We start from the raw sequence: 23,031 nt of genomic DNA on the forward strand, positions 1-23,031 counted from the left end.
CTCTCATTAGCCAACTCACTTGGGTGAACCTCCTAAGAGTCTAAAACAACTAATGAGGAGCCAATGTGGGCTTAGTCAAATCTTTCCCAAATTATGCATAAATCAAGCTAACTCTTTTACCCAACTAAAGCAAATCTAAACCAAACATCAACTTAGCACCTTGGTGGTCCATAGCCTTATCTTTTAGCCTAAAAACCAGTCATTAAGGACACCTAAAGACTGCTATAAAACTCTATCTTCAGCTTAAAACAAATCCAACCACATTTGACCTGCATAGTTGAAACTTCAGAGCAAAAGCTCATTCAGCCAGCTAACATTCTCATAATCCCGAAACGTGGGGGAGGAAATATGGATATAGGGGAACCTTCCCTTTCTTTCTCACAACCTCTGTCAATTTCCTCTTCTTATTGACTGTGGGTCAAAGTTTCAGACTTGTGTTGTTTTTATGCATTTTCTTGTATTTTAGTTATGGTATTTTTATCTCTCTCGTTAAAGCACCATTAGCCATTGTTCATTATACATTTGGAATTTTGAGCTTGATCCTCCACAAATAAACATTTCTAAAGAACCCAAGGGGAGATTTAAGCCATTCTTGTATTTTTTGCCATTGTGGCAAAAATGTCCCTAACACGTGGCAATAGTAAACTACTATAGCAAAAGTTCATATTAGCTTGAGAGAGAGAGAGAGAGAGAGAGAGAGAGAGAGAGAGAGAGAGAGAGAGAGAGCTTTATTAACTTTTTGAACATAAATAGTTAATATATCACCTATAGATAATTAATGCACAAAAATAAATACAAAGACTTGATGAAGTGAAAAGTTAAATGAAAAAATATTATATTTACTTTTCATGGCAAACATTACATAGTAGAACCTTAAACCATGTTAACACTTAGATTCTTTCTTTGTACAAGATTTTGTATAGAAGTTTGGGAAGCAATCAATTTAGTCCTGAAATTGGATGGAATGTTTTAATTGTACTAATTTGAAACTTAGAGAACTTAATTGAACAAAAGTAAAGTTAGAGGACTAACATAAATTTTAATAAAACTTAGAGAGTGCAATTTGCATTTTAGCCTTATTAGTGTTTTTTTTTTGTTATGACTAACTAAGAAAAAGCATTAAAAGAAAAGAAAAAAAAAATCATAATGGGCCAAACCATCTCAAGCTTGTCCCAAAATGACTCAATAGGACAAATGAGATTTTATCACCAATAACTTTCAATTCAAAAAGTTTATGTTTGATCCAAAAGAGAAAACTTCCAAAGCAAATAAATTCAATTTCAAAATAATTCACATTGTAATTCTTTAAATATCAAAAATAACCAAATAAGTTAAATTCTACATTTCTACTAGATTTAAATATAAATGAAAATATCAAATAATTTGATCTACCTCCACAACACCCCAATCTCTATATCATTAATTACAAAATTCGGATCATGACCCATGAATTGCCCCCATGTGCGGGGTCACTAAAATTATTTCACAGCAAGAATACAAACATAATCAAATGATGATTTGATTATGTTTGCATTCATACTTATGAGTTTCACAATAGCAATAGCACAAAGATGTAAGAATGGAATGTGAGATGAAACCGTCAAATGCATTAACGGTACAATATTGTGAAGACAATGCCAATTTATTAAGGGATGTCCAAGTAGTTTTATCAAATAAATATGTAAAAAGTGAGGAAAGTAATGAGGTCCCATTTACCTCAATGCACGAATCAAATAAGAAAAATTTACTTAGCACTACTTTTTCTCACCAAGATTGTTGGAGTCTATGTCAAAGAAATATAATTCTATTAAAAGAACAAAAATAATCCCACATCTACACCATCAGTTAACACAAGAAAGTATTAAACCTAAAATAAATTTAAATTAATTCAAACCCTTTGGTCTCCTCACATGATTATTCAAACCTACAATTAGATATGCTAATTTGATAAGTGAACCCTCAATTTGACATGAAAGCATTAAGAGCACCTTTAATTCTTTTATTAATCCCAAACCTATGATTTTTTTTGACCAATCGGTGTTACTAACCCTAATTGGATGTCCTAATTAGACATTACATCATCCAATTTGGATAAACCCTTACTGGATTGAAACCCCCTAATTTTCATAATAAAGCTAATACTTAAAAATATATCTTTTATTAAATCCCTTATCCTGGTCAAGAAATATGACCAAATTGAGAGTTTAATTATTTAATTAGTACCCTTGATTATATTCTTGAACAATTAATTTAATGGATCGATTGCCAAAACACAACATCCCCAATTTTGGCATAAAACCCTAATCTTAATATGTAAGATCTCTAATAATTTGTTAATCCGAAGTGTTTTTTTTTTTTTTTTTTTTTTTTTTTTTTTTTTTTTTTTTCAATTGGTGGTTTCAATCTTCAATTGGGATTCTAATTTTATGATTAATTAATCAATTGAAAGTAAATTTTATTGTAACATAGAAACCCCTAAATCATTCCTTAAACCTAATCCTAACTTCAACATTTCTCAAATTCTAAGCAAAATAATAGGACTCAAGTAAAATTGACATAAAATATGAAAAAAAATGGGGTTGATTACTAATTGGGGAGTGTTTAATTGAAAAAAAAAAAAACGTGAAGGAACCAAAATAGGAAAAAAAAAATGAAAAATTCAAATACATTATGTTAATTACCCACATATTATATTTGAATTTTTCATTCATTTGTTTTTTTCCATTGGATTTTCAATTTAGTTTTATAAATAATAGAGGAAAATTTGTGTGTGATTAACTGAACAAGCAGATTTAATTGTGAGCTTTACTACTTGGGGATGGGATCCATACTAATTTGTCAGCTCCAAAGGTGGGAGAATGAGATGGTTCCTTTTGATTTAGGAGACAGTTTGTTGATCAGAGAGTTGAGTGAGCTTATTTATGTTCTAAGATTGCCCATTCTTTGCCATGAGATCAGCTTCATTGTTAAGTCTAATACTCTAATGGTACATTCAAACAAGGCTGAGGCTTGAATGTATTCAATTATGGGATTTAGGGGTCTTGCCAAATTCTGACTGAGCTCCCTTAGTCTAACAAATAGCATGCACTCCTTTCAAAACCCCTCCTAAGTGTATAAAGATTAAAGAGTGAGGAAATAATTAAAAAAAAAATGTTTTTCCTTCAGCAACCTCACATAGACCTTATCATTTTCAGCAGTTAACTGTCACCCAGCTTTGCTAATAAAATTGTATTCATGTTAACAACTCTCCCTAAGCCTAAATACCCATAGGTTTTTGGTTTGCATATCCTTTGAATATCTTCTCTGATTGGAGATAACAGACATGACATTGTTAGGCATGACAGTGCTATGAGAACTTGAATGAAGTACAGATAGTTTGGAAAGTATTAGTCTCTCTGCTCCAGAATCAAGAGGTAAGACTAATCATAAACTGCAAAGAACCATTACAATAGATAGAAAGAGAGAAGGAAATAGAAGTAAAATTTTACACAGGTCTTTGCAATTATATACACACATAACTCAGATGACAAAGCAGAGAAGAAAAAAAAACCAACAAACAAACAAACAAACAAAACCTTATGTAGATACTAAGGTGGCAACATTTGCTGTTCATAAAAGAACAGTTTGAAACATGAAATTCAATAAAATGACATGGAGCTATGGCTGCCATCTGACTGTTGCTCACAGTCAACCAGCTCTGTGATGAACATTGGATTAAGGTTTTTATATGGCTCCCGTTCACGAAGTCTTTCAAAATATGACTTCCTCAATCCATAATTCCTAGCCATGTTAGAGCGGACCCAACGGTCCCAACCTGAATGGTCTCTGGGTGCACCAGTAACAATAACAGATGTATTCTCATTAGCAAAATTAGCCAAAGCTATCGTAGCCTCCGGCTCTGTGGTTGATGAGGCATCCACTAGAAAAATATGACTAAAATGTCCAGCAGCTATGCCTTCATTGTATAGTCGAAAGCTACTCACATAAGTTGACAAAATTATCTTGAATTCCTGAAGTATTGGGAGTGGGGGACATTCAAAACATTCATCTTTTACAGGACATGAGCGCAGAATGTCACTGGGTACTCCATCCATCTCTCGAAATGCAGCATTGGCTCTAAACATATCTGACTCTGGAATCACCTCCATCAACCTTGTCATTAGCGCATCGCATGTGTGGTTTATAGGTGCACATATAAGAACCCGATTCTCTTCAGAGGTTTTATATATTTCAATTACAGCTTCACAAACAACCACCCCTGTTCTTGCTGATGCTTTTAGTTCAGGTACATACCTTTCCACATCAGTGCCAATGAGCGGGCCCACAAGAAGATAAGGTGGTGAACCCGGATAGCTTAGAATCCGACGAACTATATTAAGTTCATGATAGGCATCAAACAGAGGTGGGTTAACATTGTTCTTCCTAGAGACACATTCAGGAAAAAGGAAGTTGTGTGATGAAGGACCTAATGCAGCTTCAATTGCTTGATGAGCCCTTTTTAGACAAACTCTGTTGAATGAGAAGCTGATGTCATATTTGCGATTTGGATGATGCTGTGAATGAAAATCGTCTCCAAATTCAACTAACATGCAATTGCTTTTCACCACACGATAGATAAAACCCTGCTTAATATTTAGAATGTTAGTGTTGTAGATAAGATCATAAGATGAACAAATGATGCTCATATGCACTTCGACTAGATATGTAAATTCAACTACAATAGTGCAGTGGAAATACAATTCTACATAATGCTAATAATAAGAAATATTTATGAAATGAAATTTAACAAATGGTATAAAAAGCCTCAGCATAACCTTTGTCGAGGCCGGTTATGCAAGACTAACCTCATCAAATGGTCAAATTAGCTGAATGTGTCACTGGGTTGATTAGCTACAGTTTAGTTTTAAAAGATTCACAAAATGCTGTACAGGAATAATATAATTCTTGACCAGTTTAGACTCAAAGAAAAACAAGAAGTCTATACATAAAACTCAAAATTATCTCTTGCAAAATTCTGTGATTTAATCAAGTATGAGTTAATTGAAGAATATTCTGTGATTTAATCAAGTATGAGTTAATTGAAGAATAAGCTTACCTGAAAGGCCTCAACCTCTTTATCCGAAGGTTTAGCATAAACCATGTCCCTTGATAAAAGGAATGGCCGCCTCTGAGGAACAGAATCAATCTCAAATGCTACAAAGATTTTATCATCCTTCTCATCACTTCCATCAGAATATTTATGCTCGTTTTTTTCCTTATAAACTGTTGCTTTCTCCAACTTCAAAGTCACTTTCTCCAATAGGAAATCAGTCCATTTCTAGTTCCAATAAAAGCATAAAGTTAATACAAGCCAGAGTGCAAAAGCATATAGAGTATTCCATCAATCACAACGTTTTACAATACTGACCACTTTTTTTTTTTTTTTTTTAATTTTTTTATGAAACTATACTGACCACTTAAGACCATCAGAGAAGCAAAACATTATAATTTATAATGTAAGATAGATATCTGCAAATGATAAATGTCAATTGCTCCCTCAAAAGATCTCCTTGTGATTTAAAAGAGGTGTCCAAATGGGAGACTGAAGAAAGATAAATTTAAGAATGGTTTCTTTGTTCACCAAAAACAAGATTTCAAAGAAGATAGTACACAAATTGGTATAATATACCAAATTAAATTTTCTTGACAAAGCCGATAACTTACCTCCAAGTAGTAATCCTCAGCATATAACAGAGCAGCAAAAAAAGCCTTATAAGTTGAAGGAGATAAAGGCTGTTTCAGAACTTGAGGCACAATGTCTCTCTTGATCTGACCTTTGATATCCTCAGGAATAGCATATAAGGGTGTACCCTTTTCATACATATAACTCATCTTCCCTTCTTCATTTGTTACATTATTGGGAGCTGGATGCAGAATTGGCTTAAAAGCTGGAGGCTGCTTAGTGGAAGTCTGACGAGGCCCCAAGGTAGATGAATTTGGGACCACTGAAAGTGAAGATTGAGGTGGCCTTTTGGAAGTTGGAGAAGAAGAAGCTGATGAGAGTTGAGTGGTATTAAGGACAGATGCATGTCTGAGTTGACTGGTATTAAGGACAGATGCACGTGAGAGTTGACTGGTATTAAGGACAGATCCATATCTGAGTTGTCTGGTATTAGGGACAGATGCTTGTGAGAGTTGACTGGTATTAAGGACATATGCATCTGAGAGTTGACTGGTATTCAGGACAGATCCATATCTGAGTTGTCTGGTATTAAGGACAGATGCACGTGAGAGTTGACTGGTATTAAGGACAGATCCATGTCTGAGTTGACTGGTATTAAGGACAGAAGCAACTGGAGGTTTAAGGGATGATGGAGATGGTGATAGGTTTGAGGAAGATGTGGATGGTCCAGAAGAAAATGTATGTGGCAATGGATTTGAACTTTCATAACTGGGTGGTTTAGATGGAGACTGAAGTGGTGTAGAAGAAAATGTGGGTTGGTTTACATGTTGTGGCTTGTCTGTCACGGAATTACTTTTCCCCGAAGACTCGTTCGAAGATTTCAAGAACCCAGAGACTAGTTCGAAGATTTTACGAAGAAACCACCACATATTGTGTGTCCTTTCGCGATCAGTCCCCTCTTTGGTTGCTGAGAAAATAAGGAAAACGTCTCAAAATGTGAAACATGAATTCTCAATTCAAAACGAAAATCTGACTAAGCTGACCACAAGTTATTGTTTTATTAACATGTCTACGGTACAACTTTCTTCACATACGTTGAAGAAGATAAAGGCTGTTTCAGAACTTGAGGCACAATGTCTCTCTTGATCTGACCTTTGATATCCTCAGGAATAGCATATATGGGTGTACCCTTTTCACACATATAACTCATCTTCCCTTCTTCATCTGTTACATTATTGGGAGCTGTACGCAGAATTGGCTTAAAAGCTGGAGGCTGATTAGTGGAAGTCTGACAAGGCCCCGAGGCAGATGAATTTGGGGCCACTGAAGGTGAAGATTGATGTGGTTTTTTGGAAGTTGGAGAAGAAGCTGAAGAAGAAGTTGGGGGGGGGGTTCAGTGGTCTTAAGGAAAGATGCATATGATATAGAAGAAGCAAGTGGAGGTTTAAGGGATGATGGAGATGGACTAGAGGACGAGGGAGGTGGTTTAGACAAAGATTGTGATAGGTTTGAGGAAGATGTGGATGGTCTAGAAGAAAATGTAGGTGGCAATGGATTTGAACTTTTAGAACTGGGTGGTTTAGATGGAGACTGAAGTGGTGTAGAAGAAAATGTGGGTTAATTAGAAGAGGATATAGGTAGCAATGGACTTAAATCTTTTGAATTTTTAGAAACTTTGTCAGAACTCGAAACATGTTGTGGCTTGTCTGTTACGGAATTGCTTTTCCCCGAATCTACTACAACTTTGATTTCATTAGAGGAAGATGAAGAAGCACTTGGTTCTGACTTTGGTAAATCTTTTTTTTCTGGCTTTGGTAAATCTTTTTTCCCAGTAGAAGGGTTGTCAGGACGAAATTCACGGAAAATCATGTTACATAGTGCGGAAGCACCAGATCACCATGGTTCTTGAAACTTAGTCTATGTTTGAGCTATTGGATGAAGCTCAATTGGCTTCAAAAAAATTTCTCAAGGATCTTTCACCACAATTCTCAATCCATAGTACTTGGTTTAGAAGCCAAAAGAGAAGACCTTACCTACTTTCATGAGCTCTACACTATCTCCCTCTGTTCTTGCTCTAAGAATTGGCTGTACCTCAGCAATGGATGTGTGGAGAGTCTTAGAGAATAGCTTTTCCTCAATTTCAAGATCACATTTAATGAATCTCAAAGGAGAATTACATAGTATCAAAAAATGATCTGATTCTATAGATGTCTATCTACAGAAAATCAAAGCAGTTCGAGACAAGCTAATGGTAGTAGCTGTACTCTTGGATGATGAAGAAAATTTTCACATCTCAATCAAGGGTTTATCCAAGGAATACAATGCTTTAAGGTCTGCAATCAGGACCAAAAGCACATATTTGAGCTTCGATGAACTTCCAACTATGTTGAATGCTAAAGAATAGTCCTTGAATGAAGGTATAGAAGTCAAAGATCCTACCTTTGCTATGGAATTTAATACTAATACTACTCCAAGGCCTAATAACAATACCAGTTACAATTCCTATAATCAATCATATAATAGAGGCAGAGGGAGAGGCACAAAAATAGCAAAGGTAGAGGTGGAGGAGCACACTCTCAATCTCAATTTTCTAATCAGTTTCCAAATCAATACAATTACTCTCCAAATCAGCCCTCCAGATCAAGTTCTGAAAGGCCTACCTGCCAGATCTGTGGAAAGCTTGGTCATTTGGCCTTGGATTGCTACCACAGATTGGATTATGAATACCAAGGGAAACACCCTCCTACCAAACTTTCAGCTATGGCTGCTGCTTCAAATGCAAGCATCACTCAAGATCAGCCTTCGTTAGCTGATAGTGTAGCTACTGATCATGTGACTTCCAGTCTAAATCGTCTTAGCTTTCCTAAACCTTACAATGATCAAGAGCACCTCACGGTTGGGAATGCATAGAATCTTCCTATCACACATATAGGTACACTTTAATCCCTTCTTCAAATTCTGCTCTTCAATTTGTAAAGGAAGATTCGAAATATAAACCACATATTGTGTGTCTTTTCGAGATTAATCCCCTCTTTGGTTGTTGAGAAAATAAGAACAATGTCTCAAAATGTGAAACATAGAATTCTCAATTCAATGAAAATCTGACTAGGCTGACCACAAGTTATTGTCTTACTAACAAGTCCACAGCACATTTTTTATACATACGCTGATATAATTTATTGTGATTGGCTTATAATAAAAATGGTGTAATCACAACAACTAATGTCAACAATTATAAAAAATGTTGTATCCTATGATAATTTTTGTTTCCTCAAGTTTGAAACTTTAAAAATTCTATATTTTTTTTAATAAAAAAAAAATATTGCTAAATTTTATTAGTAATAAAGAAAGAATCAAACTGATCATTTGAAACGTACAGCACTAATCAGACTATATTGGACATATACATACATACATACATACATACATATAAATATATATATATATATATATATCTCATATACCAAACATGAAAAAATTGGAAATTATTTTTGTTTTCAGAGAGTGAGTGAGGGCTTGTTGGTTCTGATGTACAAAAGAGAAAAGGTAGCAAAGAAAATGTGGAATCTCATAGATCTTCATGGTTCTGATCTACAAAAGTTAAAACAAAACACAACAAAAAGATCAGACAGCCAAGAGGCTGATTTCTTTCTTTACTATGTCAACCTTTTTCCCTAGCTACCAAACAGAACAAAAAGATCAATTTTAAAAATCTGAAAAAGTAGTTCATATAGAACTGTACCTCATCTTGTTAGAATGATTAAACACAGAGTAGAAGGGAGACCCACCTGGATTCTTGACTCAAACACTGACTGTCAGAATTCTGGTTCTGAACTGCACTCACAAACACTTGCAGACTTGTATGATAAAGGTTTGACGAAGCTGTAAATTTCAAATATTTTCCGTGCCAAGATGTAGTAGAGAGTTGGCAAAAGACTAGGGTTGAGCATTTCTCTAGTAGCTAGTACTGCTTGCTTGGAGCTTGGAGGGAAAGCTTTAGAAATGCAGTGGAGTTGTATGATAAGTCATAAGAGTGTCCGAGGCTCGTTCATCTCTAGACTGCCTAAAGCACACGCATGGTTTCTTATTTAATACTAAAAAAACACAAATATAAGTAGCGTAAAACTTTGTTTGTGTGTCACATAGGACTTTCTTGTTAGTGAGTTGATGACAGAGACTAAAATGGAAATAATTTTCTATTTTCAAGGTAGCCGTAAAATCAATTTATGAACCAAAATGAGATTAGATCCAAAATGTAGGGTTCACCTTGTTGCTTCACATGTTATGGTTTGCTCTAGGTTCTACCACGTGTATGGTCTTCAAAAACAAAAGTAAAATTCTACTCTTTTTGAATTTTCTTCTCTTCTTTATTTTTTATTAAAATTAATAAATATATTATACAAGATATAGATATAGCAAATTATTTCTCAAAAAAAAAAAAAAAGATATAGTAAATTAGTAAAATTGATTATATCAATGATTATTAGTCTATTTATTAGCAATCTTTAACCTATTAGTAATTTTTTTTTTTTTTTTTTATATCTTAGTCGTTACTTGATGGCTTATAATTTAAATTGAAAATCTAGATATAAATTAAAAAAACAACTATTAATTCATTTTTCAAAAGAAAGGAATATGATAATTTAGAATATAATATATTTTTGGTTCTAATACTATTTTAGACCTTTGTATATGTTGTTGATATAGTATATATAGTTGTTGAGGGCCATTTGTGGAAGCCCAGGCAGACAGAAAGAAAGCCCAATAATAAGGGCAACAAAGAATTGACAAAATAGATAGCAAAAAACCATTAGGCCCCAGCGGCAAGAATAATGGATCACAGGCTCAACAAATAAACAAATGGGTCTTGAAGAGGCAAGCAGGCTCAAAGAAGTCAGGAAAGAAAGAAATAGCATCCCATGGGCGGTGTATGAGGTAGAAAAGCGAGAAAGGGTCGCCGTAGGCCCAAGGCAATGCAAACTAAGAGAGTAAGGGGTTTATGTCAGACCCATGAACCCCAAGGATGAGAATAAGGTTATTGGGTCGGGGAAACCCAATGAAGTTAGTAAAAAACCCATGGGAGTGTGGAACTAAGCAAACGGGCCGAGGAATCCCAAAGAAAGCGATCGGGCCGTGGATGCCCAAAGGAAAGCCCAAAGGGACATAGGAGCCCATAAGTAAAAGCAAAACAGTGCCCATGACAAGCCACTGAGAAAAGGAATAAACGGCTAGCTCAAAAGAGGTCCAATAGGATTAAGTTATTATGGCAGAAATAACAGTTCAACGTTGCCAAAAATAAAAAAAATCAAGAGTGGACCAAATAAATGTAAAGCCCATCATCAGACAAAGCCCAACTCTTAAATAGAGCGGGAAACCAAAGAAAAGCCCACATAAAATGACAGAAAACACAGACGGAGAGTCTCCAGATCACGGTAAACGCATGAGCAGTAGGCAAACTCTTGGACATATCTAAAAGGAAAGCACGAGTAAGGCCCAGGCACCACCAGCCTATACCCAACTAATATAGGACGTGGTGGGGCCATGGGCTAGAGGTAAGAGGTAAAGGGGGTATGGTTTGGTGGTAGAGAGAGGGGAAAAGATCTATTTTACGGTTCCTACTCAAGCCCTTTTGGGAGGTACGTCCTGCTGAGATGACAGACCACCCAAAAGAGGCAAAGTTGAGGGGGGAACCGTTGGGTGCATGCCTTGAGGGAAAGAGAGAGAAAGCATTTATGCCGTGGCAGGTAAGAGTGCTACGGTGGACTGAGGAACGAAACAAACCTGCCTTTGTCTGGCAAGGGTGAATACCGCACAAACTTGGTGGTCGGCAAGTACGCCCAAACCAGACAAAGGCGGTTAAGGGGCAAAGTGGTAAAACATTGGTTACGGCAGGCACTATAAAAGGGCCCTTGCCGTGCCCTGAAGAAGGGACCGAAAAACAGAGTATTCACAGAGTAAAAAAGAAAAATAGAGTAAAAAGAAAGAAAAAAAATAAGAAAGAAAAACAGAGAAGAAAAGATAAGAAATTGAGGAAAAAAAAGGGAGATAGTTCAATGGGCATACACCAGTAGGTCGGTTTCCCTCTCTCCCCCTTTAAATCCTGCTCTCTTCCAAAACGTAACAAGGACTCCTTTTGGGCAATAACCATTCAGATCCGACTCCCTTAAAGTCATTAATCCCCACGGCATGATCTTTTCCTGGGAGATTATTTGCATTGAGAAGAGGCGTTCTCCCCTCTTTGGCTTTACTTCAGCAGATCAAACTCAAAACTTGATTTATGCCCATTCTTTATTAGTTCATATTATTTTCTTTCTCCTTTACTTTCTCTATGAATGACATTATCATGACTGTAATCATGCTTTATAAATAAGGATTACTTAGCCATTTATTTAAATAGTCAGAATACTCTGTTTTAGTTACTATTATTATATCTGCCTACCATAACTCATCTGAAACAGTTCTGCTTGCCGTAAGTCTACTCCTAGAAGACAAGGCATAAGTTTGTGCACAAACCGATCCAAGTTGAGTTCCAATTGGACCGGCCCCAACTCCCTTACTCAGAAACATCTGGGCCCATTACAGCAGGAGACAGCCCAACCCAACGCACAATACGCACAAAAGGCCCCTACATTAAATTGGCGACTCCACTAGGGAGTTGGGAAGCAGATAGGGGCGAACAAAAAAAAAACAGAGCCCCTCGCAAACAATGCCACCAAAGTCCAGGACGACACGTAATATAAGTGTCGTACCCTCATAAGTAGAATCCAGGCCAACAACGCCTCACCAACAGCAACTTAACCTAACAGAAGGTGCCAACAGAACGAGGGCTGATCCTCAGCCTCAGACAAGAGTCCCCGCGGACAATGTCAACACCTTCATCGAAGTATTGCAATCATTACAACACTCACAGCAACAAATGATGGAAGAGATCCGTCAACTGAAGGCAGATAAAACAAAAGAGAAAGGCAGCCAACATGACCCAGATCATGCGACAGACAGAGAGGAGACACTGGCAGGAGGTGTCCCATGGAATGCAGAACAGGGTTTCATTACCATGGCTGAAGTAGCGGCTCTCTTGGAGCAAGAGAGAGCCAGAACACCAAAGGAGAGGTTTTACGCACGGAGACCTCCTTATCCTCTAAAAGTACTCAACAAACCGTACCCTGAGAGATATGAACCAAGGGCCTTTGCCCAGTACGATGGCAGGAAGGGAAGTGCAGTAGAGCATGTGAGCAAATTTATTGACACCCTTGGCCCTTACGCAGCAGACGAGTACTTATGTCTACGGGAGTTTTCAAAGTCACTATGCGACCGGGCATACACCTGGTACATTGGCTTAAAACCAGGATCAATCCCAACTTGGGATGACATGGTGGATGTATTTTGCACTAAATACTTTCACGGGGAAGAAATGGTAACGCTCGCAACTCTGCAAGCGACCAAGCAAAGGAATGGAGAAGATCTGATGGAATACATTAAACGGTTCAGGGACATAGCACTTGATTGCTACGACCACTGTGAAGAAAGGACGTTAGTAGAAATGTGCATGACCAATATGATTCGGGAATTCAGAGCTGTCCTGGAAAATCTGGAGATTTCCCAGTTCGCACAGCTATTGCAGACAGCTATTGCAGAAAGCTAGAAAGACGGCTCAGTCTGTAAAACCCAGTTCAGACAAGAGAAACGCCCCACAGGCTATGGCGGTGTCCACTGGAAATCAGAGAAGGAAAACAGAGGGGGGGGGGGGAGTATGATACGCCCCCACCCTTACCATGTACTCCTAAGGAATTGGATGTGCTGCTTGACAAATGGATAGCGGATGGGATCTTTAAACCCAATCAGGTTTCTAGAGAGCCCACGGAGGAAGAAAGGAGGGATCTGCACTTCTGCCGCTTGCACAACTATGTACAACATCCCACCGCAGAATGTTTGGCGCTCTGCACGCTGGTGCACCACAGGATTAAAGAAGACACATTAGAGCTAACCCAGCAGGAAATCCAAAGAAACCTACACCTAAACCACAAGGGAAAGGGTGTAGCAGCAGTGGTGATATGTGCAGACCCGGGAGAAGACGAGGAAGAAAACTTGGCCCTGCCTGCCACAGCAATTACCACTCTTCAGCAGAGTGCCAAGTTCAAAAACCTATTTGACCAGTTGGGACTTACAGCAAAAGAAAGAAAAATAGCCACGGAGGCTTTGGTAAGCATCGCCTCCGGGGCAGGGATGGAGTGCCTGTTAGCAGAAATGCCAGATGACAGGGCCCTCCCGCATGAATTAACATAAATCACGTTCAGCAGTGAGGATATGGAGGTGGGGCACCCAGATCATAGGAGGCCTCTCTATTTAGCAGCATATATAAATCAAATCCCCATCAAGAGGGCCCTGGTGGATACGGGTGCTTTTGTAAACCTCATTCCGTTGAGCACCTTGCAAGCCGCAAGAATTTCAGAGAAAAAGATCCAAGGATGCCCGATGGAAGTAACGGGGTTCGATGGAAGAGGTGAGTACACCGCAGGCCACATTCAGTTTTGGTTGAAAGTAGGCCCTATAGCCTCTTTAACTCGTTTCCATGAGGTCAGAACGGAAGTATCTTACCATGTGCTTTTGGGAAGACCCTGGTTACACAAACACCGGCTAGTCCCATCCACCTACCACCAATGTGTGAAAGGAAGATTGAATGGCAGGATGATATGCATAGTTGCAAACCCCTCACCATTCGAGCAGGCAGAAGCCCACTTGGTGGAAACCATGTTTTATGACCAATGGGCTCCATCTGGGGAAAATTCGGTTTCAAAGCTGCGAGGCACCTTTGTGCCTAGGTGGGAAGATGTTCGAGATGACCCAGAACCCGATTTAAGAGAGCTACTAGTGCGAAAGAAGAAAAGAAAAGAAGCGCTTGCCGCAGAGCCAGACGAAATGCCTTAGTGCATCAGGGTCCAAGGCCTTGATGGCAAGATCGTGTATAAATTATGAAGGTGCATGGGGCCCACGGGTGAGATGCAAGTGGGTCCAACCCAAAAAGGGCAACACAAGAGTTTGGCGTGTTGCGTTGCTGAAGGAAGTTTGGGAAAAGAAGAAGAGAAGGATGAGGCAGTTGCGGTAGAAAAAGACATCCAGGTTATGGCAAAGGAAAAGTTGGAAGAAGTTGACTTAGGGTCTGATTCACAAGAACCAAGGCCTATCTCAATTAGTGCAAGCCTGACAAAAAAGGAGAAGTTAGAACTCATATTGTTGTTGAAAGAATTCAAAGACGTTTTTGCTTGGGATTACAATGAAATGCCAAGGCTGGATCCCGGGCTTGTTGCGCATACATTGAAGGTGGACCCAGAGGCCAAGCCGGTGGCCCAACCTGCCAGGGTATTTCACACAGAAATAGAAGGGCAGATAGTCGAAGAAGTGCAGAAGTTGCTGGCCGCAGGATTCATCAAGCCTATCCAGCATCCTCGCTGGCTATCCAACATAGTACCAGTAAAGAAGAAGAACGGCCAGATAAGATGCTGTGTAGATTTCAGAAATCTCAACAAAGCTTGTCCAAAGGACGAATTCCCATTGCCGAACATGGATTTACTAATAGATTCTGCGGCAGGAAGCGCCATGTTCTCATTCATGGATGGTTTCAGCGGGTATAATCAGATCAAGATGGCGCCAAAGGATGCAGAGAAAACTGCATTTAGAACACCCATGGGCAATTTCTACTATATTGTGATGCCCTTCAGGTTAAAAAATGTAGGTGCAACCTATCAACGAGCAATGACGGCCATATTTCACGACATGATGCACCAGGAGCAAGAAGACTATGTGGATGACATAGTGGTTAAGTCAAGGAGGAGAGAAGAACACTTTCGTGTGTTAAAAAGAGTATTCGAAAGATGCAGAGCTTTTAAGTTAAGAATGAATCCCCTCAAGTGCGCATTCGGAGTGTCCTCTGGGAAATTTTTGGGTTTCCTGGTTCACAGCAGAGGCATAGACGTGGATCCGGCCAAAGCCACGGCTATAGCAACTATGAGACCTCCGGCCACAGTAAAAGAACTGAAGAGCTTCTTAGGAAAAGTCTCATATATCCAGAGATTCATCCCTGGGTTGGCATCAATCACCTCTGCCTTCACCAAGTTGCTTAAGAAGGGGCAAAGTTTTGAATAGGGGGAAGCACAGCAGGCGGCCTTCAAAAGGCTACAGCAGATAATGATGAACCTCCCCACGGTGCAGGCCCCTATTCATAAAAGACCACTGCTACTCTACTTGGCCACTAACTGGTACGCCATCGGCGCACTAATTGGTCAGGAAGATGGAGGTGGTATCGAGCAGCCAATATACTACATCAGCCGCACGCACCTTAAAAGATGCAGAAACTCGCTACCCAAGGGCAGAAAGAGCATGCCTGGCCATTGTATACGCTTCACAGAGGTTGCGTCACTATTTCTTGGCCTACGAAGTATGGCTAATGACTAAGTCTCATGCCATTAAAGCTCTGTTACAACAGTCGATCCTCTCCGGTAGGATATCCCAGTGGTTGCTACAGTTATTACAATACGACTTGAGAATGGGGACACCTAGGGCAATGAAAAGTCAGGCTATAGCAGATTTATTGACGCAGTTTCCAGGAGAGGAAGAATTCCCACTGGATGATGAAGTTCCAGGGGAAGTAGCTATGGCAGAAGAAGTCAAGGAACAGTGGGTAATGAAATTCGATGAGTCTTCTACTACCCATTCTGGAGGGGTGGGAGTAGTTCTGTATCATGAAAAAGACAAGGCAGTGGCGCTGTCATTTAAGTTGGAATTCCCCTGTTCAAACAACACGGTGGAGTACGAGACCTATCTAACCGAGCTTGCCACAGCGCTCGAAATGGGAGTCAAACATTTGAGAGTACTGGGAGATTCAAACTTGGTTGTCTGCCAGGCCAAAGGAAGCTTTTCCTTAAAGGAGCCTAGCCTAGCCCCATACAGAGCGATGGCCCAGAGAATGGAAAAAAAAAATTCTCAACCTTTGAAATAGAACATGCTCAGAGAAATGAAAATCGGTTTGCGGACGCGTTAGCTAGATTAGGTTCGCAAATAATCTTCAAAGGGAATAGCACTAATATAGAAGTCAGCAAGAGGGAAGAATCCATCATTGAGGTGTTGAAGGAAAAGTTCCGAGAGGAACAGGGTGAAGGGGATTGGCGAACCCCCATAAAGGAAATCTTGGTGAAGGGAGACGATGCAGCAGAATTAAAGATATTAAAAGACTATGCCTTGGTAAAAGAAGAGTTGTACCGTAGGATGCCAGGTGGGGTCTTATCTAGATGCGTGGGGCAAGAGGAAGTCCAGAGAAAATTGAAAGAAATACACGACAAGACTTGCAGGTCTTGCGGGGAAGTTAGTCTTTACCGCAGACTTCAGAGAGCAGGTTTCTATTGGCCAAGCATGGGTAAAGACGCAGATCAAGTCTAAACCCAGTGTGGGACCTGCTAGCTTACGGCAGACAGGGAGGAAAGTTACGTTGTGTTCATCAGCGAGGATTGGAGAAGCCCTTTCATGCAGTACCTAACAGAAGGCGTCCTGCCACAAAGGCACAGTGAAAGATACAAGATTAAGAGGTTGGCAACACGCTACTTCTTGCATAACATGGTCCTTTTCAAAAAAGGATATGATGGAGACCCTTTGAGGTGTTTGGGCCCTGAAGAGGCAAAAGAAATGATAAAAAAAGTACATTCAGGGGAATGTGGTGAACATCAAGGGAAGAAAAAGTTTTACAGATGCCTGCTGCAGATGGGCTACTACTGGCCAACCATAAAGAAAGATGTGGCGGAATTTGTAAAAAAGTGTCACAGTTGTCAGGTACAAGCCAACTTAATTCATACCCATCCATAGGGCTTGCACGGCATGGTCACCCCATGGCCTTTCCACACTTGGGGGCTAGATTTGGTAGGGCCAGTCAACCTACCATCACGTGGATATATATGGATACTAGTGGCTACAGAATATTTTACTAAGTGGGCAGAAGCAGTGCCACTCCATAAGGCCACAGGGGGAGCAGTGGCAAACTTCATAAAAGAAAATATAATTGTGAGGCTTGAGGTGCCCCACAGGATCATCAGTGACAACGGCACACCATTTGTCAACAATGATGTAAGGAGAATGCTAGAGTTCTATCAAGTCAAGCACCACAGGTCATCACCTTATTACCCTCAAGGGAATGGGCAGGCAGAGGCAACAAACAAAACTCTCATAAAGATCATCAACAAAATGAGTCAAGAGTATTTGGGAGGATGGGCGATGCACCTGCCGGATGCTTTCTGGGTTTACAGAAAATCACCAAAGTCGGCCGCAGGCTTTTCACCCTTTTCCTTAGTTTACGGAACTAAAGTAGTGAGTCCAGCAGAAATAATGACACCGTCCCTAAGGGTCATGCAGATGCGAGAAAAAGAAAAAGAGGGAGAAGTCTTCGCGGCAGAAAGGTTCGAGGACCTAGAAGAGCTTGATGAAAGAAGGGAAGAAGCCCAGGAACGAAGTCGAAGATACAAGCAAAAGATGACTGAAGCCTACGACAGGATGACCAAGGAAAGAGTGTTTGCGGAAGGACAACTAGTGTTAAAGGTGGCAGACTATGTCAGGCGAGGCTTGGCAGGACCATCCAAGTTTGCGCCAAAGTGGGAGGGAACCCTTGTGATAAGGGAAGCGAACCAAAGTGGGTATTATCGCCTAACTTAAATGGACGGCAGGGACTTGATGGATCCCATCAATGAAAAATGGCTGAAACGTTATTTTACTTAGAGAAGAAAGTTATGTGGTTGTCCCTTTCTTTAGTTTTTTGTTTATGTTTCCTTCACTTTTTCTTTTTATTCCTCCAAGTGACTATGTCACAGAAGAAATTGTAACGTGCTTTCATGAGTATGCAATGAAAAAGTACGAAGTATTAGCATCATGTCATAGCAATAGTAAAGAAAAAAGTAGCAAAGTGTAGCATCATTACAAACCCAAAATGTGGCAAACACACACCAAAAAACTACTGTAGGAAACATATAAGTGTTCTGTGTGACATAACAAAAACAGAGAAGCAGAAAAAAGGAAAGGGAACCACGCCATCATCAATGAAGTCCGGAAATGAGACTCTGATCTCCAAAACAACTAGGCCCACTAACGCCGAAAAGAAGGTGCTCACGACGACCCTCTAAATCCGCCATTTCTTTCTTCAAAAACTTAATACGGGCATCTATGGCATCAACGGCTGGCTAAACTCTCCTCATAAAAAGGGCTCAGGCAACCTCACGAAGATGATCAAGGACAAACTCCACTGCAAAACCCACACTGATAAGTTCTTGAATCACAGCCCTCCACTGTAGGATTCTCTCAACAGAAACAGAGTCGATGAAGTTATGCTCAATATCGTTCAGCACGCACCCTAACATCTTCAAGAAATGCTCCCTAGCAGAACGGCCAAGACGAAACTCCTGCATAAAGTTTCCATGACTACTGTAGATCATCACCAAGTGAGAAATGCAATCCTCAGGGACTCGGAAGCCGTAAAAGTCTACGTAAGGAGGACCGGAAGCCCAGAAGTCTGCCAAACCAAGGTCGTTAACCTCCGACTGGTCAAAGCGGGCAAAGAAAGTCACAGCATCATTCGGGACGGCAGCAGAACTACTACCCGCCTCAAACTGAGAAGGGATAGCAGGAAGTGGACCTATAAAAGGGGAAACGTAAGGCAGAATGAGAAGCCATGGCACGGGAAGAAAAGACTTACAGAAAAAGAGGATGAAATAAAAAAGAAAAGGAAACTTGCCAAAGTTACCAGGAATGGGGGCTGCGGGTATAGCAGAAACAAGTACTGTAGGCACAGAAGAAGCAGGGGTAGTAGGTACTGCTGAAACAGGTGCTGAAGGTGCGGCAGGAATAGGCACTACGGGTGTGGCAGGAGCAGTCATTCCCACGCCTGCTGCAATTTCTGGCCCCTCAGAAGTCTCTGCAAGCAGGGAGATAGGTGTGCAAATGAAACGCAAATACAACAAAAAAAAAAGAGAAGGGGAGGAAAGATACATACCCATGAAGTCAGGCTCGGGCAAAGCACTCCCCTATTCATCAGAATCGGAAATTCTTTTCTTCAGGATAGACGCATCATCGGGATCCTCAAGAATGTCATCGGATCCTTCCGAGGATAAGTCCGTATCAGGACCATGGGTAGCGGAGCCGGGAATGGAGGAAGGAGTAACAACAAGGGAGGCACCGCCCTTTGCAGCCTGGGAGATAGCTGCAAAAGGGTTACTAGTCGAAATAACAAGTGGCAGAACGGAAGGAGTGATCTTGGTTTGAACAGCGGTAGGAGAAATGGCACCCTCTGGAGGAGTGGGTCTCTCGGCAGGCAAAGGTGTAGTCTCACCAACCCCTTCGACATGAGTACCCTTTCTAGGTACCGGCTCGGCGGAAGGGGTGGGAGTTTTGGCAGGAGCTTTGTGTGCAGCAGTAGAAGGAGCGGGCATTGCGAATACTGCATCGGCCCCATCAAAAAATCCTTCCATGGGTACACCCATGGAGGCGGAAATCTCCTCGGCAGTGGGGCGATATATGGATAGAGGTTCAGGTTCCTCCTAAAAAAAATTATTAAGCAAAAAACAAAAGATATGTGGCAGAGGGAGCACGTACGAAAAAAAAAAAAAAAAATGGGCCTACCTCAGATTCAGGTTCATCAAGCAAAATGGGGCAGGTAACTGACGAGTCTTCCTTATGCTTGGACTAAAAGGAAAGAGGCAGAGGAAATTAGTAAGTCAACCGCAAGAAAGTTAAGAAGTTTTGTCAAAAAAAGAAAAAAGGGGAGAAATAACTTACCCTCCGTTCAGCGGAAGATACGGGGTGAGAAGTAGTTTTCCTTTTGCTACCACGAGTTCTGCTAGCCAAAGGAGCACCTGTAGGAGGTAGTGGGGTGGCAGGCTTGGTTTTGCCGGCGGACTTAGGTTTGGCAGGAGCTTTCTTGCTCGGTACAGAGATGTTTATTAATTTAACTTTTTTCTCCCAACCAGGGGGATAATCACCAGCGTGCCAGTACCATCCTTTCTTCTCTGCGTCCCACTCAAAGATGGCTGACCGGCTTTGTTTTTTGGCATACACCAAAACAGATTTAGAAGGAAGCAGCAGGCAAGGGTTAACTGAGACAACCATACCTAGCCCATCAGGAGGAATAAAGGAGAAGCCACGACTACCCGCTAGCTCATCCACAAATGTAGCCATCACTGCGTGCCAATAACCATGCATGGGAAAAGTACAGACACCCTCCCTTAGTGAACTGGGAACTGTAACGGCGTTGAAACGTTGCCTCCAAAACTCAAAGGCAGTGTGCCGCAGGAAAGGACAGACTGAAGTAGGAGATTCCATGAGAAAAGAAATGTCATCGGAGATATCTTGATCCAACCCAAACTGCCTTCTCACCCGGTTGGCAGGATAGTGAACAAACCTAATGCCTTCATCGGCCAAGTAAGGCAGCCATCCAGGATTAGTAGCAGCAAGATAGCTGATCCCTGTTTCATCAAAACTAACCAATGGGGTAGTGGTCCCAATGGTGTCAACAAACGAACCCATGGCAGAATCCGCACAAGTGTAATCTGCACCCAAGTTTCTATAGGCTCTCCAAGAAGAACCGATGCCCTCATCAAAAGATTCAACCACAGAATAGCTAATCGGCTTCAAACCAGACCAATGAAAAGCAAGCGGAAAATCGGATTCAAACCTGCCACAAAAGTCAGTAATCACTCTTGGACATGTCTGGTACTTCTCTCTGGCAAACTGAGCGGATCTACACTTTGTCAAATACTGAGCACAACGCTCAAACAACAACTGCTGGAGTATGGTACAGTGAACGGAAGAGGTAACAATGTGGCAGGACCCAACCTGACTCTCATCACTACGGAGAATGTCTAATTGAACATACAAGTGTTCCAGGAACATGGGGACCAACGGCAGGCTCACCCCGGCAGATATTTTAATAGCCAAACGAAAGTACAAAGGCTTTATGGCGTAGTGGGGGTGGGACCCAAAAACGAATTTGCAAAGCCAAAATGCAATAAAAGCTGCACGGCGAGCAGCAACAGAAAACTTAGAGGAAGAACTCACCCAGTATGATAACTTGGCATTTCTGGCCATCCTTTTCCTCAATTCAGCCTCAATGGCCTCTTCCTCCGGAGAAAACTCTAGGGCGGCAAGATCGGCATTGCCAAGAATGGGCAGGAGCAACTGGTTAGCCATATCTTCAAGGGTCACAATGAGTTCGCCGCACGAGAAAAAGAAGGTGTGGGTGGTGGTATACCATCGTCGGACCAAATGACGGAGGTTATAGAGGTCCCGAAAATTCGACAAGTAGCGAGATGAGACTATAGTCTTCAAGACGCCGGCTCGTTGCAACAAACCCATAAAGCCCGTATCGAAAAGCTCACTGTCAACCCATTCCTTCCAACTCGAGGCTGTGCCGAACCCAAATTCAAAATGAAGGGGTACGGGAAGCGAGGTACCTTGGCGAATGGACAGATCGGGGATCGAAGATGCTAAAAGAGCCTAAGAGACGTCAGGGTTTCACCGGACAAGAGCAATCAATACACGGCCCGGCGGCGGCGGTACATAGTCACCAGGAACTTTTGGGAAGTGAGGATTGACTTCATACCACGGGTCGATTAAAGAAGCACATTCACTGTTGGGGTCGCGCTGCGTCTCTTCCTCAGGGGACTGCTCCGAATCGGAACGTTCCATCTCCTTGCCCACATCAAGAACGGCGGGAGAATCGGAGGCAATCGCCTTCCCTTTGCGGTGAGAAGAGCCTTGGCTTTTCACCGGCGACATGGTGAAGAGGCTTAGTCTGAGAAAATGGGTATGGGTATTTAAAAAGAAAAAGGAGAGTAAGAGATGGAGAGTGTATGTTCTAGGAAAAGAAAGAGTTTGTGTTTAAAGTGCAGAAGGATTCTTCCTTAAATACCCAGGTCATTAATAACAGCACGAAAGAAGGTGACGGGTCAGCCATCAGAATGGGATGAAATTAATGAAGCGACGGCTCTGTTTCGAAAATAACTGCCAAACTGGGAAATTCGAAGAGACAACCCTGTTCGCGGCAGGAAGGAAAATATATATATGAATAAGAAGGGGTCCACAACTTAAAAAAGACCCACGAAAAAGAAAAGAAGAAAAAAAAAGATGAGAGAAGGGCAAAAACGTCATTTCACTCACATATGAATCGCAAGAACGTTTCATATGTTCAGGGGACTAAATGTTGAGGGTCATTTGTGGAAGCCCAGGCAGACAGAAAGAAAGCCCAATAATAAGGGCAACAAAGAATTGACAAAATAGATAGCAAAAAACCATTAGGCCCCAGCGGCAGGAATAATGGATCACAGTTCCAACAAATAAACAAATGG

General features: G+C 40.9%; 2 protein-coding genes across 3 annotated transcripts; one reads left to right on the forward strand and one right to left on the reverse strand.

The window, feature by feature from the left end:
- Positions 1 to 3,392: 3,392 nt before the first annotated feature.
- On the reverse strand, positions 3,393 to 9,825 carry LOC126720653 (probable RNA helicase SDE3). 2 transcript variants are annotated; one of them, XM_050423387.1, is made up of 4 exons: positions 9,451 to 9,825; positions 5,704 to 6,629; positions 5,096 to 5,317; positions 3,393 to 4,553 (listed from the first exon to the last, which is right to left on the reverse strand). In XM_050423387.1, exons 2-4 carry the CDS (start codon positions 6,589 to 6,591, stop codon positions 3,639 to 3,641), a joined length of 2,025 nt encoding a protein of 674 aa, XP_050279344.1. In that variant the 5' UTR covers positions 6,592 to 6,629; positions 9,451 to 9,825; the 3' UTR covers positions 3,393 to 3,638. The 2 variants fall into 2 exon arrangements, with proteins under 2 accessions (XP_050279344.1, XP_050279343.1); XM_050423386.1 differs by having other exon boundaries at positions 3,393 to 4,622; positions 9,451 to 9,822.
- Positions 9,826 to 15,947: 6,122 nt separating this feature from the next.
- Positions 15,948 to 17,092, forward strand: LOC126721433 (uncharacterized). The gene is made up of 2 exons (XM_050424465.1): positions 15,948 to 16,547; positions 16,667 to 17,092. Exons 1-2 carry the CDS (start codon positions 15,948 to 15,950, stop codon positions 17,090 to 17,092), a joined length of 1,026 nt encoding a protein of 341 aa, XP_050280422.1.
- The last annotated feature ends 5,939 nt before the right edge of the window (positions 17,093 to 23,031 follow it).

This window comes from Quercus robur, chromosome 4 (assembly GCF_932294415.1).
Source record: "Quercus robur chromosome 4, dhQueRobu3.1, whole genome shotgun sequence".
NCBI classification, from domain to species: Eukaryota; Viridiplantae; Streptophyta; class Magnoliopsida; order Fagales; family Fagaceae; genus Quercus; species Quercus robur.

What these genes read in the sequence shown, in the direction of transcription:
- LOC126720653 (XM_050423386.1), bottom strand. Translation starts at nt 6,591, where the DNA reads ATGTGGTGGTTTCTTCGTAAAATCTTCGAACTAGTCTCTGGGTTCTTG. An exon ending in CTGAGGATTACTACTTGGAG is followed by an intron (nt 5,318 to 5,703) that starts GTAAGTTATCGG and finishes TATTGGAACTAG; the next exon opens with AAATGGACTGATTTCCTATT. An exon ending in AAGAGGTTGAGGCCTTTCAG is followed by an intron (nt 4,623 to 5,095) that starts GTAAGCTTATTC and finishes AATATTAAGCAG; the next exon opens with GGTTTTATCTATCGTGTGGT.
- LOC126721433 (XM_050424465.1), top strand. Translation starts at nt 15,948, where the DNA reads ATGGAGGTGGTATCGAGCAGCCAATATACTACATCAGCCGCACGCACC. An exon ending in TACTGGGAGATTCAAACTTG is followed by an intron (nt 16,548 to 16,666) that starts GTTGTCTGCCAG and finishes GAACATGCTCAG; the next exon opens with AGAAATGAAAATCGGTTTGC.